Genomic DNA, 18,293 nt, shown 5'->3' on the forward strand with positions numbered 1-18,293 from the left:
AGTAATTATCAGCTAATATTCAGCTTAAAAAACGGAATTAACTTAATTAAATTTCGGAAATTGTATCACATTAATTTTTGTCCTACTAGTTTTTAGAGTTGGACCATAGGGCGGATTCCTATATAAAAAGTGTACTATTTTAAGGAAAATTATACCCTAAAATAATAAAAAATACAATCGAATCATAATCCTTTTTACGCAATGCAGTTATAAAATAATTACTCTCAGCTCACCGACAGAAAGCAGTTGTGTAAATTGCTTAGTTACTGTTGTTAACTAAATTTACCAAATCCACTCAAAGCATTATGATTAGTAAATCAGCATCATAAAACTCTTTTATTTATACAAATCAAAGTTTATACGAGGAAGGTTAACTTATTCTTTAATCGCTCTAAAAAAAAAGATTAATTAACAAATTCAGATCTTTATCCAAATGCTATTGATTATTTAATTCATCTTTATGTTTCTTAACATCCCTGATAATTATTATCTAACAAACCATTGACGTTACCCAATTTTTCGACATGTACAAGGTCCGTTATCCTACTGCATTGACGCCATTAGACCCGAACAAACAAACCACCAATGCCTATCCTCCATAAACATAACACACTGCGGAAAAGAAATAAAACAGCTTATTCCAAGGTTGACCCTTGTTAGCTATTCAACAGCTGTTCAGTTGCCACCAACCAGTTGTGGAGCTGATAACAACCTCACAACTTCTCTTCATTAGTATATGTATGTGTTTGTAGGTTCTTCATACCAAAATTTAATTGAGAATTTAATTTTAGTTTGGCGGGATGACGAGGAAAGAGAAAATCATTACCAGCAATACCCAGGTAAATAATTTTTAATTATACAATAGATTTTTGCTTTGCTTCCTGGTGTTGGTTTTTTATTGTTCCCCCCTTTAAACACTTAATCATGCTGACAGCTTAATATTTATATTATTTTTGCTTTATACTTGCTTTTTAAAAATTAGGCTTAGTTTAAACAAATGGTTTGTATATTTTGTATTTGACAATGAGTTTTTTTAATATAATTTTTGTCAATTTTCTCATAATACATTCACAAACTAAATAATGAAAATTATTAAATTTGCAAAATGTTACAAATATTTGTAACCGTCAATATTTCGAAATGAGTAAACCAAAATACAATTTAAAAGGAAAGGTAAGAAAATATTAATTCAGAAAAAAAAATTATATGAAAGTAGAACTTGTTCTTGTAAGAAAGATATATAATGTGTGTAATGTATATAAGTACTACGTGATATAACGATAAAACAAACGTAATTCTGCAATGACATTTTCCTAATACTTTAGGAGTGAAATATGTTGTACCAGTAACCTACAAGATACAAGAAAATCATAACTATGATGTAGTGGATTTAGAATTATTATCTGAAATATTATTTCAATCATCTTTGTAAAAATAAAGTAAATCATAGTTCTGAGAAAGTAATTGGCTAAATGTATTGAAATGTTTACACAGCTATGTTACTATATCGTTGGTTTATATGTGAAATATTACTAAAATCAAAAATTGAAGTTCTAGGATATTTATTGATATTTTTTAAAGTAATATTATTTTTTTTTTATAAGCAGATTTTATGGCCAGCATAAATTCATTAGAGTTTAATCTTTTGAACACTTTAGACTAAAAAAACCAAATAGCTCAAAATTGGAAAATATTGACTTAATGTGATTCACTTATAAGCCGACGATAGAACCATTTTTTATTATTATTATAAATCATAATACTTACATTTTAAAAAAACATATACTTAAAAAAAACTAAAAATGTACTGTGATTCAATCACTCAGAAAAAAAATTGAAAATGATTGGTCAAAAAGGATTTTGAAAAAATGTTTTTTATTATAACACGTAGTCGTACACAGATTCCGTCCCCCCTCGATGAATAGATTGCCATTTTTTAGATACTTCTGGCTATTTCCAATTGATTCAACTTCATAAAAATGTATTTACATAAATTCAATAAGAGAAACATTTTTTAAATCATTGTCATAGATCTTTATGATTTTACTGTCTCTATTTGCATCAAGTAAAATGATAATTTAAATAGTCAATTGCATAGTTTAATGCATAAAAATCCAAAATACGATTTTTATAAATATCTCACTGTTTAAAAATAAAATAAAAAGTATACACTTTTTAATAGTTTGAAGAAATTTTTTTTTTCTGAATGAAGCGATAAGCAAGCTACGATTGATAGTTTACGATCATTTATAGATGGAAAACATGGCTACTCATATTAGAAAAAGTACAATGATTATGAAATTGATTTTTTTTTCACACATTGTTTAGCCCAAAAATATATTCAAAATAATTTATACGAGAAAAAATATATATACGAGGCCACAGTACAGTTACCGGGCAGGATAGAATGGAAGTCAGTGAAAATCATCCGGGCATCCCATGATGTTGGCAAGACCATAGGGTTGGGTATAATCTCATAAACCCAGGTTTTAACACTATTTAGATGGTGGAAGTATGCGTCAAAACGGAATTTTCTATCAGTATATGCAAAGACTCATGTTTTCAAAATTATTAGGTAGGCAAAATCAATTATTTAACTCCAAATAATTCAAATTATTTTAAATTAAATTAATTTAGTAGCTAAATGCTGGAGCATTTAGTTTCCACATGCCTTTACCAAGTATCGAGTAGAAAATAGTTTTCACGTGGTCAGTATATGATTACTTGGACACGGATTAAAATATGGTATAGAGGTTGTCAATTCGATCGTTTTAGTGTTACAAGTTTTATTTACAAAAGCGTGGTTGATAATCCTTTTTGTAAACAAATTTGACTTGCCATCTTGCTTGTTTCTTAATTATTCATACATACTAACTCATAAGGGGATTTGTATATCAAAACAATGGAATTCTCATGTACAAGTGGGTATCATTTTCTTATCTATTCATTTTTTTTTTTTTTTTAAAGTTTGTTTTATTTTAGTAGGTTGGGATCGTCCTTGTGAATTCTGCTTTCCTGAAATTTAGAATATTTTATCCAAAAGATATTACAATTTAGGTTACGAACAAAATCGATTAGAATAAGCAGGATGGATTTTAAAACGATCGTTACTGTTTATAAATTAATTCAGTGGTTAAATATTGGAGCATTTAGTTTCCACATACCTTTACCAAGTATCGAGTACAAAATTGTTTTCACGTGGTCAGTATATGATTACTTGGACACGGATTAAAAAATGCTATAGGGGTTGTAAATTCGATCGTTTTAGTATTACAAGCTTTTATTTACAAAAGCACGGATGCTAATCCTTTGTCAACAAAATTGTTTTTATCTTGCTTGTTTCTTAATTATTCATACACATTGACTGATAAGGGGATTTGTATATCAAAACAATGGAATTCCCATATACAAGTGGGTATCATTTTTCGATCTATTCATTTAAAATTTTTATTTTATTTTTTTTTTTAATTTATTTTATTTTTAGTACTTTAGGATCGTCCTAGTGAATTCTGCTTCCCTGAAATTCAGAATTTTTTATCCAAAAGATATTACAATTTGGGTTACGATCGAAATTGATTAGAATTCGCATTTAAATGACTTCTCGATTTAAAACACTATAAAGTAAAAATAGTTGTAAATTTGAGAAAATGAAAAATTTTTAAGCTTAATATTTAATGTTTTATTTTATTTATGTAACCTTGTCCCTAAAATTGGGATTGCTATTACTAACTAAATAGCAGCTGGAAAATCACAAAATGTTTAGACTTAGTTTAATTTTTCAGTAAATTATGAAATCTGCCAAAATATCATTAATTCGGAATCGTGTTAGGTAAAATATATCTGGTGACTACCAACGACATCAACTCATCAAGTTGTTTCCTCTAGAAACAAAAAACTTTTTTTAAAGGAAAAAATAAATGAATATTTAAGTACCCCACGTGTTTTACTATTTATTTTTAATTTATTGGTCTGTTCCTTTCTTTTATACAAAATTATTAATTATTACATGATTTAAAAATTATTAAAATATTTCATTTTTAGTTATACAGGCGAGTAACTTGATCAATGAAGCCTTCAAATAGATGAAATTAGAGTAAACACAAAATATGTTCATAATATTTCATATTTTAATTGTTTGCATATTTAGTTCTCATAAATTATTCAATTATTTATAATAAATAAACGTTGGGGGGCTGGGGGCCAACTGATTGTTTCAAGGACAGCACGGCGTACTGTCATAGAGGTAAAATTTTCCAGAGCCTCGCGTCCACATAAAAACAACATGGACACTGCAATAATACTTTTTTATTTTTAAAATATAAAAATAAATATTAATGATAAATGTGTAAATAATGGATAGCTATGAACGATTAAGCAAAAATTAAAATCAGGCCTCAGTGCTTTCATAATATTCTATGTTTGTTTTTTTAAATTTGTATTGTATAATAAACTGCGATTAATGTACTATAAATAAATAATGCTTGTTGAATATTCAATATTAAAAAATTCAATAAAATCAATTGAGTGGCTTCTCACCCTAAAAATGATTTTGCTAGATTATAATTTTGCCTATGCCAAAATAATACTTCAGGGTTTGCTTTTTTATTGCATTTACAGTAAAATAGTTTGTAAAAATAAATAATAAAATATTTTGGATTAAATCTATATTAGTGATACATTTTTTACCATCGTTTTGTGTTGGCACACTTATATGTTTAATAATTCATTAGTGTGACTAATTACTGGAGCAAGAGAACTATGTGTTACTTGTTCCAGTGTACACTATCCTAGTGGAATTGTTTCTGCAGTAGTTGCGTATTTAGTGTCCCTTGCGGACACACAAGAGAACATTAAGGCAGTTGGAGTCCATAGTAAATACACCTTCACTGGACATCTCATGGCCTGGGGGTTCCTGATGAATTTTAAATTGATCTGTAAATCTTTTAAAGCTCTGTACGGTGATCTCTTATTTTCTTTTAACCGAGAGGTGGATTCCTTGCTTCCTTCAAATATTGATTATAGTTCTTGTCAAAGGAAAAACGGCGATCGTATTCTGCATATTTTGCTATTATTATTCTATTTTTATACCAGATCGGCCTGGTGGGCCTTACATGGTTGATATAACTTATATTATATATATTTTTTTTAACAGTTGATTATGAGGGGGTATAGTCATACAAATGACACCCCTAACTATATAAAATGTTCTTATTAAAAGAAAATAAATAGATAAGAATAATGCTTCTTAATAAAAGAGGAAAGTAAAATTAATAACAAAAAATAATGATATTGGTACACTTAAATAAAACAAACAATTGTCTTCTAATAGTAAAAAGAAACAAGTTAATTTGAAAAGAGAGAAAAAAAATAATAATGAATAAATAAAATGAATAATAATATGTAAATAGAGGTAGTGTGACTATGAATTAATTTTATATTTATTAAAAATTTATAACTTCATAGATTAAGACTTCAGTCTTCGGGTTGTGGTTGGGTTTCACAGGTTGTTGGTCACTGCTCATTTAATTGTCGGCAACTGGGAGTGGAACTTCATGAACCGTTTTTTGATGTAATCGTCTATTGACTCCATATGTAATTCGCGATGCAATTGACTATTTCTTATGAACCAAGGAGCATTAACTGCGATTCTTAGGACTTTATTTTGAAAAGATTGTAGTTTTTTCCTTTTCGTGAAGGATACAGCTCCCCGTACATCAGCAGTGGCCTGAGGATTGTTTTAAATATAAGAACAGTTGTTTCTGGTTTTAGTTTGGAATTTCATATTTTGCTAAAAACCTAATTAATTTGAACGAACTATACAATTAAAGTCGTTTAATGCGTCTGCTCTATCGTGATTATATTATAGCCCTTGGTCCGTGTTCATTTCAAAGTTGTGTGTCATTCCCAAATTTCGATTATATTTCAGTTAAAGGGCATTTTCAAAATGATAAACTATCTGAATGAGAAGGATTTTTTTTTATTATCCTTCTTTAGGCCGATTCATATAATTTCATAGGCCGACATTTCCTTCTACTTTTGAATTTCCAATAATAAATGGGTTTGTAGTTAAAAAATATTTTATACTAGTTTCATTCCCCGGCCTAGTCACAGTAATCGGAGTTAAATTTTCCATGGCACCAGTTTCTTTCGCAGTAATGACTAGAATAATCATTTATATAATTAGTTTAACTGTGTGGAATACAATTTAGATGTGTACAATATCATACAAATTAAAAATACAGAAATATTACGATTTGTTTTTTTTTTTTCGAATAGTACAAAATTCACCAATGGAAGATATGTAAGAAAATGCTTTAACAATTGCATATTTCAAGAAAATTATATATGTGATATACAGTATAAATATTATAATGTAACAAAGAAAAGTCGCTTAACACTTAAATTTATAAATTAAAACTTAGAGTAGTTCTTATTCATATTCAGATAACTATTAAAGTGGTTAGTTAATTGAATAGCCAATCAGTAATCTACTTTTCTATAACATTTACTTTTCATCCGTTTTTATCTGTTGTTATAAAACCGTGTTCTTCTTGTCTTATAAAATCTATTACATAATTTGTTATTTCATTATATCTTATTATTTCTTATTGAATTATTTCGATGAGATATAACGTTATTTTCTGATGTCATATAAATGTTTAACAGTAGCCGATATTATTTCAAAATCTCCTTTCTTTGTTCCACTAGCACGTTTAAAAATTGGGAGGATTAATTAAATTATATAAACATAGATAATTTCATATTTAAATAACAAGAGGAACAATAAATGTTACATACAAATCAGGGCAAATATACCATTAAATTCAAATATTATTGACTTCTTGTAATGAAGGTTGTGAAAGTGATGTGAACTAAACTTTTAATTCAACTTATAACAAAAACAATATTTTTTAGTTTAAATTGAAAAGTAAACAAAAAAAATGGATATAACAGCCTATATCAACCTTCCAAAATGGTCGAATTTTCAAATCTCTTAAATTTAGTCTATTACGTTGAAGCTCATATAATATAATTCAAAAAGTCTTCTTAAATATTCACCTCAAGCACTTTCTAAATTACTGTGGTCCTCAGAATTTACACGCGAGTGACTTCGACTTAGTCAGTTCCGAAAACTCGTCGAGGGAATGCAATTTATATAGCCGTAGACCGGACGAGAGCTCGGTATAATTCCAGCCATAATTGCTCAGGAGATCATCCCCTCTCCATCATTAAAGTTGTAGCAGAAGAAGCATTTCCCTCGTAAATTATAACGAATTTCCAATTCCAGACGTACTGACAGTTCAACTCCAGCGGAAGAAGATGGGATCTCTTGATAAGGCGAAATAGAGATAATCTGACCGAGAATATCGGACTGAGTAAGTTTGAGAAATTACAGGTTAGTCGGCCGGTTCGGTAGAGGGTGGCATTCAGTTTGATTTAATATAGTCCCTTTAGGGGATAATGACAAATCGAAAGCATTTCCCTCCTGGCAATTTCAATTCCTTGAATGATTGGAAAACTTCATCCCTGCATGAGAGGGGAGTTTCGGATGGGAAACTTAAAAGTTCGGCAAACCTCTCGTGTACTTTAGCCAAGCTTACTTTATAAGTAGTTTAGACTTATTTATTTTGGAACACTGTGACATTTCCAAAATCAATCAGTGAGATGAAAGGTCGACGTTTTCTTTATATATAATTAAAAAAATAAATACAGACTGGATTGGCGGCGACGTCTATATGCGGCTAAAACATTTTATTTTTTTTAAATTTATTTATTGATATTTACAACTGTATAAAAAATACAACAAGTAAATTTGATCATAATGACATAATGACTTGATACAGGATGTAGAGAAACTACCCAGTAGTAGAACTCTAAAAACAGTTTACAATGTAAGGTCACGAGGCCATCTTCTTTTCAGGCGCCTCGGGGGATTGCCAGGAATAGAAGAGGAAGCAAGCTTAGAAACTAGTGGGTTTGGGTGGTTAGGGAGTTTGTTATGAAAGGAATAATATCGGGTTCGGGCTAGATCGATTACATAAGGAACATTTAAGTCTTTATGGATGGTTTTATTAGTAACAAAATAAGGAGCATTGAGGATTTTACGAAGGATTTTGTATTGTAAAGATTGGATTCGAGAGGAATTCGAAGGTTTAGTGGAGCCCGAAAGCTCAACTCCGTATGTCGCGGCTAAAACCCGTACCGGATTGTGGTACCTGATATGATTAGAGCGAAAATTTTAAAAACTGATTCAATTCAAAACGGGTCAAGTTAAAAGTTTTAATCATTCAAAACCAAAGAGAGTGTACGGTATGTCCTTACATTTTTTTTTTTTTTCAAAATTTCTTTTGTATGATTTTACCTTGAAAAAAAAATCGATATATATACTACTAATGGAAAGTAGGAGCTAAAAAAAACTTAAAACTCCTTTATATTTTATCTGGAGTAATAAATATGACATTGACATAGTTCTTAATCTGAAACATTGATTCTAGAATATATTTTAAACGAAAAATACAAACGTTCACAAATATTCAATTTCTAAAATAACAAATTGAAGATCCTAAACTATCAGTGTAGACTTCTTCATACAAAGAATGTAGGAATGTAAAAACTCAAAAAAAACTAATTTCTTTTAAACCAAGAAATTAAGGATTGATTCACAGCACTGTGCCTCGTTTGCAGTTTACACTATTTCAAACTTCTTAGACTCACAAAAACGGGTATTATGTAAGTTTTTTTTTCATCATCTAATAACAACAGTTATGACATTATTTTTAACAAGATTTATGTTTGAAATTTAGAGCAAACCATGAATGTTTTGGTTGAATAATTATGTTGAATAATTATCATTCTCTGAATACAATATTCAAAATAAAGTGTTGTTTATTTTTTACCACAGGGACCAAACGTTGGGTGGTATATAGATTTTTTTTCTATGCAGAATTTCTACATAAGTTACAATATTGAAAATTAATAATAGAATGTTTTCTTGTATATTTTTTCTAATACTAAAAATTCCTTATTCTTTAAAACTTCTTTGTCATTCTTCATAAAAGAGTTCCGCGATAGGTACAAAGAAAATATTGTTGGATTACGAAAACAACAATATTTGCTTCCAAGTTTTATATTATTGTTTTCTTGTTTTTTACATGATTCTCAAATACTTTTTCTATTTCATAACTGCTTGCTTTATGTTTTATATTATGAACATTTTTATTAGAAATCATAATTTCATTTTTATTTATAATTCACCTACACTTGGTTTGCTATTTAAATTTCTGGAGAGCAAAATCCTTGTAGAACCAGGAACCTCTCAAGGATATACAAGCCTAAGCCTTGTTTGTTAAAATCGTCGGTCAATTATAATTTTTGTATTTTATTTTAAACATCATAAATCATAGAACGACTAACAACACTCTTCAGTTTCCTGTTATTGTAAATTATGGGACATAATTTGTCGCATAAACAATCTGTGATGCTGCCTCACTTTAATTACTGAATTATCAAAAATGTCGGAAATATTAAATTATATTTATTGCTCAACATTTAATTTAATTGATTTTTTTAAAAAATAAATTTAAATCGCAATTTTCAAAAGATAAAGTATCGTTGAGTATAATAAAGAAATAGAATAAGAACTCGGTAGAATAAAATCGGTATTATAATGTAACACGTGACAGTAAATTTGGCGCCCAATTGACTCATATTCCTTTCAGTGGATTATATTTATTGGGGGTGATAGCATACAGTTTGATTGGTTAAAATATAATTAGAAAATAATAATCGAGCCCGAAAGACTGTCTCCTCCTTGGATCTGGGTATTTCTTATACTGATATAACATTAAAATTAATTCTTTAAAATTATCCAGTCTTCATTATATTTAAATGTATACCTAGCTAAATTTAATTGTCATAGAATTGTATGATATAATTTTCTAAATAAATGCAATATTAAATCGGAATTATTTGATTATCGATAATATACTCGTGGACTCAGGTAAGCGAACCCTGTTGTCCTTGGTGAGCAAGAGCTCTTCTTAGCTGCTACACAACAAGGAATGTCACCATAACCTTACAATATATCCCAGTTGTACTTCTTGACCAAGGACTTTGACTCCTTGTAGATTCCTTCTATCACAAAAGAATCATAGGAATATGTCATTGGGTTTGGAAATATGTCGCCCAACATATTTGTAATATTAATTTTCTTTGAATTAAAAAAAAAAAGTGCTAATTCTCTTCATGGATCGAAAAGTAATTTAGATTCTGCCTGACTGGTATAATTAACCAAAGTACTACTCAGATAATACAATTTTAAATCAAGCTGGTGCTAGAGGTTGGCAGAGGGTTACCGGGTAATTCTTGTCTTCAGGTGACTTTTCTGAGCTCACGGATTTTTCGCTTCAATATTCTTGTGGGTTCGTTTTAAAACATCATTCACTTGAAAAGAAAAAAAAAAGGTGCGCTACATTACAATTCATTTTTTATTTTTTTATTTCAATTTATTTTATTTTTTATTTTTTTATTTTCAATATTGGCAGTTATAATAATTAGTTTTGGATCAATTTCTAAAGCTAGAACTGTTCTTGATTTGTGATTAAATGATCCAAGCTTAAACATTTTTAAATTTAAAATTAATTAATGAAAATTAAACACTTTTTGAAATAAAAAAAAAATTAGTATCGACTATGAAACTTATAGCTTAGATATTTTACCCACATTTTAATAAGCCATTCGTAAACCTAAATATAGAAACTTGAGGTTTTTTTTTTAATTCCACTTTTACTTTTTCTTTCTTACGAACGATAATTGTATGAGCTGTCCTTGTCCATCGTGGACCTTATAAAAATAATTCGCGTTTCTCACTCACAGATTTTCTCTTGAAAAAATAATTAATCGTTTATCCAACCATATTTGAACCGGATATTGAAAATGAGGTCAAATAAAAATAAAATTTAAAAGTATTATAAAAGTGTTCCTTATTTTATTAATTATTTTCTTCTTAATTTAGTATTTACTTATTTTTTATGCATTTAATGTATAATTTTTACACTATATATTTACTAAACCTTAATATTTTGAGTAACGGCACACAACGATATAGGAAGATCGATTTTTTTTCTTACCTGGATAAGCTCTTAAATATCAAATTTCGTAATATTCGAGAAAAAAAAAATGTTTACCCAAAATATTTGGCTTACATGAACCTTAGATTATTTATAAAAAGATATCAAATTATAACTCCAACATAACTCTACCAATCTCCGCAAAATTGACAAGTGGTTTAGATTCTCGGGAAGTCTTAAGGTTTTCATTGTTATGAATTATTTAGATTATAATAAATAAATTAATATGAGTAATTCCTTATTAATAAAATGCAAACGTTAACATCCATTTTTAATGTTATTAAAAGTTATTTTTAGTATTAAAATAACGGCAGTCCCGGCATATTTCTTACATTGCAGTAGAGGCCGAACGGTATTGGATATTTGATGAAGTTACATTCTCCAGATCTGACACTCCTGTTTTTTTTTTTATTTGAGGAGACATTCAATGCAATTTCTTAGCTAGCTCGGTCAATGACAGTAATTATTTATAGAGAAGGATAGATGAATCTTGCGAAACGATAGCATATATCCAGTAATTATTATTACAAATGTAACTGCTACGTTATAAATTTTATCATCTCCAATAAATCTCCCTGGTTTTCCTAGTTCAATATGGACAATTAATCTTATTGCTGATCTTGCAATACTATACCTGCTCATATACCAAATAGGAAATATAAAGTTCCAATATCTTCATAATTAGTTGAATATATTCATTTATTCAATTCGTTGATAAGGTAGCTGAAAATTTTAGGTAATCAATTGTAAATTTATTATTTCTTATGTGACCCCTTATCAAGGCTTTATAATCAATTAAGTTTATGATATACTGTAATTCTAAAGTAGGTATTTATCCTAAATCCTAAAGCTTATATTTATATATATTTAACTTTGAAGGTTAATAGTTTATCACTTTAAGTTAAAGCTTAAAAAAATTGATACGTAAATTTAAAACTTAAATGATTAAATTATTGTTTGAATTCTTTTACAGTGATTATTCTTTGAATAACAATTCATTTTGGTAAAAATCCAATAAAGGGGGGTAATCTTCATATTCTTAGCATTATAATAAAAAATCTTTTTTTTCTAAGTTTCTAATACTATTAGTCTATAAATTAATAAATAAATTATTCCTTTATTTATCGATTTATTAATGGCAATTAATCAACCTAAATGGTTGATTGATGAATAAACAAGTATTTTTCGTAATGATGTTTGGTTAATAACTCCTAATCTTCCAATTATAACTGATCAAATAATTGATAAATTGATTATAAAATTGTTATTTATATTACTTATTATTATTATAATGGGGCTACTTTTTGTCATGTTATTAAAATAAAACATTTGTTTCATTCTATGAAATGGAGCGGCTCCTATTTTAACTCGAATACTTATAGTAATAATTAAATTATTTATAATTTTTGGTAAAGTTGTTGTATATAATATTTTTATAATTATTATTATTAAAATTCTTCTTCTTACGCTTTGAATTTGGAAATATATTATTGCTGCTTCTGATCTCGATATATTAGTTGTGTTTAAAATTAAAGGGGTAAACTATAATAAATTAAGTTCTAATCCAATTCATATTCTTATTCAATTATTAGCAGATAATACTATAATTATTCTTATGATTGAAATTATAATAAATAATCTTCTTTTTTTTAATTAGTAAGGAAAGTTTTATCTCCATAAGCAGAGTATGAACTTGATAGCTTAAATATAGCTTACCTTGCTAAATTTTATATTTAAGTGTATGAGACACAGAGATTTTTGATATCTTAAGCTATGGTTTAATCCATAAACTATTATTGTTAAATATGTCCAGTATCGTTCTGCCACTGTTGCTGTAGATGAAAGATTCAGTCTTTCTAAATGATCATTGTAATCACTTTGAATAACATTTAATATGAATTTTAATAATTAGAGTTCATAAATAATGTAGTATGAACAAATATTAATTTATTATTATATATTTGTTCTTGTTTTGAACACCATTTTTGTGAGAACACAACTCTGAAACACCATGTATATATTTTATTATTTTAATGGTTGCCTTGATGAGTGAACAATTTGCATTATTAAATTTTTTGTTTGACCTCTTAATTAATAGAAACTTTTTTACCAACCCGATGCAAAAACGCTGACGCAACAACGTGTAGATCTAATTTTTACCTATTAGATGAATTAACCAAATAAATTCAAGGTTCCCGAATTGCTCTAACGTTTGAAGTATATTAACTAATTATGGATTCTTCCGTATAAATGGCGGATACAATTTGATGAAATTAATATTCAGTAAATTAAAAATTAGGAAAAATTAGTTTTTAATTCGTAAAGAAAAAGTTATTTCGTAATAATTATGAATATTAAATTAACACAAACCTGAATTTATAATTTTTTCCTCTTTCTATCTGTAGTATTGGTAAGAGGGAGGACACTGAAAAAATAAGACATGGTCTAGCTAATCCACAGAGCGACATCTTGCCCATCGATTTAAACCACGTCACGTTGTTCTGTACTTATATTCTCCTTTGAAACTTCCTTCTACTACTTCTACGCCCTATCCTGAACTTCTACTACGTGTTCTGAGTCAGAGGCTTCCCCACCGTCATGTTCTTGCACCACCTCGGCCAAAACGTTCCAGATTTTCTCTGGTATTATACATATCATTTAAATAGCCACTTGAAAACAATTGAATCAGAGAAAGCTGGCTAATGATTAAAAAAAAATAATATTGAGTAATATTAAAGAAATCCTTACACCTATTTTAACTAAACTAAAGTTAACTTAAAATGTCCTATAATTGGCTTAATCTACTAATTCTAGATGTACCCGAACATGAGACATTTCTTAGTCAGTTAAATAAAAAAAACCAAAAAAGTTTTAGGGGGAGATGTGACAATACTCAGAGAAGTGTCAATTGCTGTTGACACCTCAGAAGTACCTGTAAACAAATCACATTTCCAGACATCTTACCCGTCCCTTTTATCGTTTGAATAAATCTCCCGTGCCCCCGAGGGAAAGTTTGTGAAATATTGGAGACACACCTGTAGTAATACTTTATGTTTTGGTTTCAGAGGATCTTTCCAACTTCTTAATTTCGCGGTTCTGTCGTGTTCATACCAACTTTATCCTGTAGAGCTAGTCTGTTCTTGTTTTTTAACACGCCGAAGAATTATGTTGTAAGTTCAAAAATTCAAAAGATGTGTTTATGGCAGCAATACTTACAAAAAGAGGAGGAGGACCGATGTTGATAAAATTTTTTAAATCATTTTGGGTTGTAAAAATCAACACAATTTCAACTCTTTCGTCTAATAGCGCCTCAAAAAGAATGAGAAACAATTAAACATAGTAAAATTAATTTATTTCATTAAGAGCTTAGAAATTGATGTGTTATTTTTGGTTAGATCAAAGAAAATATTCAAACGTTAAAAGATATTTCGGACAAAACATTTTTATAGATTTAATTTATAATCTTAAACTTTCTTGAGACTGGTAAATTTTTTTAAAATAAATAATTTAAATTCTATCCATTATAGTCTCAAAACTTTTTATTTTTCTTATCAGTCCAACGTTTCGGCCAATCCGGCCATCTTCAGGGACAATCCACTACAAACAGCTTTTATTTCATGTATGATCCTACAAACATTTCTAAATACTTAACATTATTATTTATAATTTACCTTATCTTAATACAACTTTGAAATTATACAATTTAAACTGCATGCAGGCTATTCTGCCCAGGTCAAAACATCAATTTCTATGAATCATTAAAAAAATTAGATAAAAGATATTTTTTTGTTAATAAGTATATCCCACATATCTTTAATTACCTAATTAGTCAATATTCACTTAAAACAAATCAAAATCATTTATCACAGACACTACTCCTTAAAAACTTTATCACAACAATGCTTGTAACCTTCCTCCACTCAGTTCAAGCATTTAAAATTATTTATTATAACTACACTTTTGTCAATTTTCCTCTTTATTTCATTAGTAAAATTCCTATCAAGGCTAATTATAAGTATCCATATTCAATTTATCCTACATAATTCATAAATTAATCTTACTTAATATCTCTGCATAGTGTTGGTTTAAATTTCTTGTATCTGTTTTTAAATTCACTGTATAATCAATATTTTCAGATATGTAAATGGATTCAAGTATTTTCCTTTTGAATGTATTATTCTCTTTTTGCGAAATCATTGTATTTTTAAAATCCAAAATATGGTGGTTTTTGGTTGCATGCTGTAATAGTGCCGTTTTATTTCCGAAACGTCAGACTTATAAGAGAAATACAAGGTTTTGATACTATAATGGATAGAATTTAAATTATTTATTTTTATAGATGTTCAAATTATTAAGTAAACTATCGTTATTACTTTTTTTGTATTCATACAAAATGCTAAAAACATTTATATTGAAAAAATCATCGTAAACAAAAAATGTTTTTTTTCAGTTAAGAGGTAGTTTTCGAAACTTTCGACCTGTTATTTTGTAACTCGTCTTCAGTGTATCAAATTTAAAACTAATTAGGCACGTTAGAGAAAAAAAGTTTTTTTTCCATTCATGTAAACAGACATATTATTTATAACATTCAATATAAAGATATTTATTATAGAATATATTTTTTTTTAGTTGTAAAATACCGAAGAATACCCAAAAAACCCAAATCGCACTAGCAATAATTGCAACCAAACTTCTAAATTTGCATGAATAAATTGGTATGAATGGCCCTTAATTATAGGTGGGTTTTTGAATCGGCGGGGTTTTTTAGAAAAAAGAAATATATATATACATAAATAATTTTTTCAAGAATATTTTCAACAAAGGTTTTTAGCGGACTGAATTTAAATCAGTCACAGTTTGGTTCTGAGAAGATCTATAAATTGCACAATTTAACCATTTTTGGAAGTTTATCTGTCCAAAAACATTTTTTAAAACATTTTTTCGATATCAATCTGCTGAAATTCACAATGTTATAGTGTTTCTGGGGAGGGATGATAAATACCTATCTTATTTGTTTTTTTGCTCTTTACCAGTGTTGGAAGTTTTAACTGATCCATGTGTAATAGGCGAGACAGAAGAATTGGTAATGGCGGCTCATGTGCAGGAGGTATCGGGCAGAGAAGGAGAGAAAAATCATATGTTTTTTGTAAGATGTTTAATTGATGGACATTGATGTAAAGTCTGGTGCATTTTTGAATTTATTATACATGGAATAATATTTTTACTTTTTAATATTTTTCAAGCAAAAAGTATATTCTTACAAATTTATGATATAAGATATATTCTACTTTTGTGACATGATAAAAGATGTTTTCTGAATAGTTATAAGACTTTTTCTGTTAGCTAAAGTTTATTATCATCGCAACATTTTATAAACAAATAATTTAAAGTTTCAAATTATCGTTAGTTGGTGGGAAAAAACGTCTTTTACATAATACCAAAACCGCATTACAGTAAAACTAAAGTACAATCTCAAGTTTTCATTTCGATGCAAATGGAAAATTCTACAATTTCTTCCTGGCGATTCCTTAGGCTATACTTTTTATGCTTCTTCCCTTCAAATGGCAGGCCGTTTATGAAGAAAATGGTTTCAATTGCCCATTCAGTGGAAAATTCCTGGATTACATTCAAATTAGCATTCCATTCCCCGGCACCTTGTTGTAAGTTATACGACCTTAATTTCCCAATCTAGGACTGGGAACGATTCATTTTTGCCTCGATTCTTTTATTATAAAAAATTAAAAGTAATTAAAAAATAATTAATTAAAATTAGTGAATTTCCGAATATTCAATGGCTTTAAACGATTATCAGAATCATAGTACTTATTATAAATAAATATATTGTGGAGGAAGGTATGTGACTAAGTGACTCAAGTGGATTGCATTCAAGGACACGACGTAACTGCCCATGCGTTGATCAGCTGTCAATTAATGTTCCATCTTTATTGCTCTTCTGCAAATAAATAATAATAATAATAATTCATAAGATGTAATTATTAAACATTATTAACTTAACCTTAAGCTATTTTAATTAATATATTATCATTAAAGAAGAGAAAAAAGATTGAATATTCTTTGTATTGATTCAACTGTATGTCTTCGGAAAAAATTAGATAGATAATTAGGTTGTAGGTTTGTAGTTAGTATTAATGAAAAAATATTATTAGATTATTGATAAATAATTACTATTGTTAACTGTTATGACATTAATAGACTTCATGAATGAAAAATCATCTATATTAACCAACGATAGCGTTTGTTTTTGAGATACCCCAATAAATATCATTGACTGAAAAACAGTTCATAAATCAATTGAGAATTAAAAATTCCAACATCACTGGTCCGTTAGGCACGTTCTAAATTGATATAATATGAATATCAATTATTAAAGAACAATACAAAACGTGGATAGCTAAATAAAAAAATATTTATTTAAAACTAAAAACCGATATCCATGTCCACTGTATAGAAGATTACAAAAAATAAATTACTTTGAAATCAATATACGTATAGCAGTCCCGGAAAAAGTTCTGCAATATCACAAAAGTTTCACTTTTGTTTCATTATATTGTGACGTTTACAGATGCTGAAACTATATTATGGTAACCTAAAAGAAAACAATTATTGTTTAAATACGATATTGAATCATTGACTTCGATTACAAAGTTTTTTTTTTATCGATGTTATTATAACAATGATATCTCGCGTATTATTCAAAACTTCACTATCTTAATATATGCTGATTTTAAAGAATTTAAATAAACTATATTATTAGATTTTTGCAATTGGAGGATTAGAAAGATATAATAATACAGTTTCCCTGAACTCATTATATAAGGTAAAAACAAGTTACTGTAAACAATAAGGTGAGGTAATAGATCCCCATAAAAGGTCCAGCATTAGGAGTAATTAAATATTAAATTAAATTTTTAACATAGATTAACTGTAAATAGAAATCTTTTGCATACTTCCTTATACTTCATATATCAAGAACAGTTTTGAATCTAAATGTTTCCTAAACGTATGATAGCATTTTAACATCCAACTTTATTAATCTAAATATAGCCAAAATTTGAACATGAGTTATCTTTCTTCAATTAGTCCTGATTAGTGATGAAAATATTTTTAAAATTGACGAATTTTATTTATTTTAACTTCATATAT

The 18,293-nt window shown here is 28.0% G+C and overlaps 2 protein-coding genes across 2 annotated transcripts in view; one reads left to right on the plus strand and one right to left on the minus strand.

Annotated features, from left to right (window-relative positions):
• Positions 1–791: 791 nt before the first annotated feature.
• The window catches only part of P5CS (Delta[1]-pyrroline-5-carboxylate synthase), a gene marked incomplete at its 5' end in the record, with an annotated part of 157,565 nt that continues 140,063 nt past the window's right edge, over positions 792–18,293 (plus strand). The window contains 1 exon segment of the mRNA XM_014433225.3: positions 792–839. Coding sequence (XP_014288711.3) covers positions 792–839 — 48 coding nt within the window.
• On the minus strand, positions 12,198–13,597 carry LOC136796870 (NADH-ubiquinone oxidoreductase chain 2-like). Its single transcript, XM_067051865.1, is given in 2 exon segments — positions 12,198–12,771; positions 13,500–13,597. Coding segments are annotated over 2 exon segments (672 nt in total).

Source organism: Halyomorpha halys, unplaced genomic scaffold, assembly GCF_000696795.3.
Source record: "Halyomorpha halys isolate HHAL.00 unplaced genomic scaffold, Hhal_1.1 Scaffold1170.1, whole genome shotgun sequence".
NCBI classification, from domain to species: domain Eukaryota; kingdom Metazoa; phylum Arthropoda; class Insecta; order Hemiptera; family Pentatomidae; genus Halyomorpha; species Halyomorpha halys.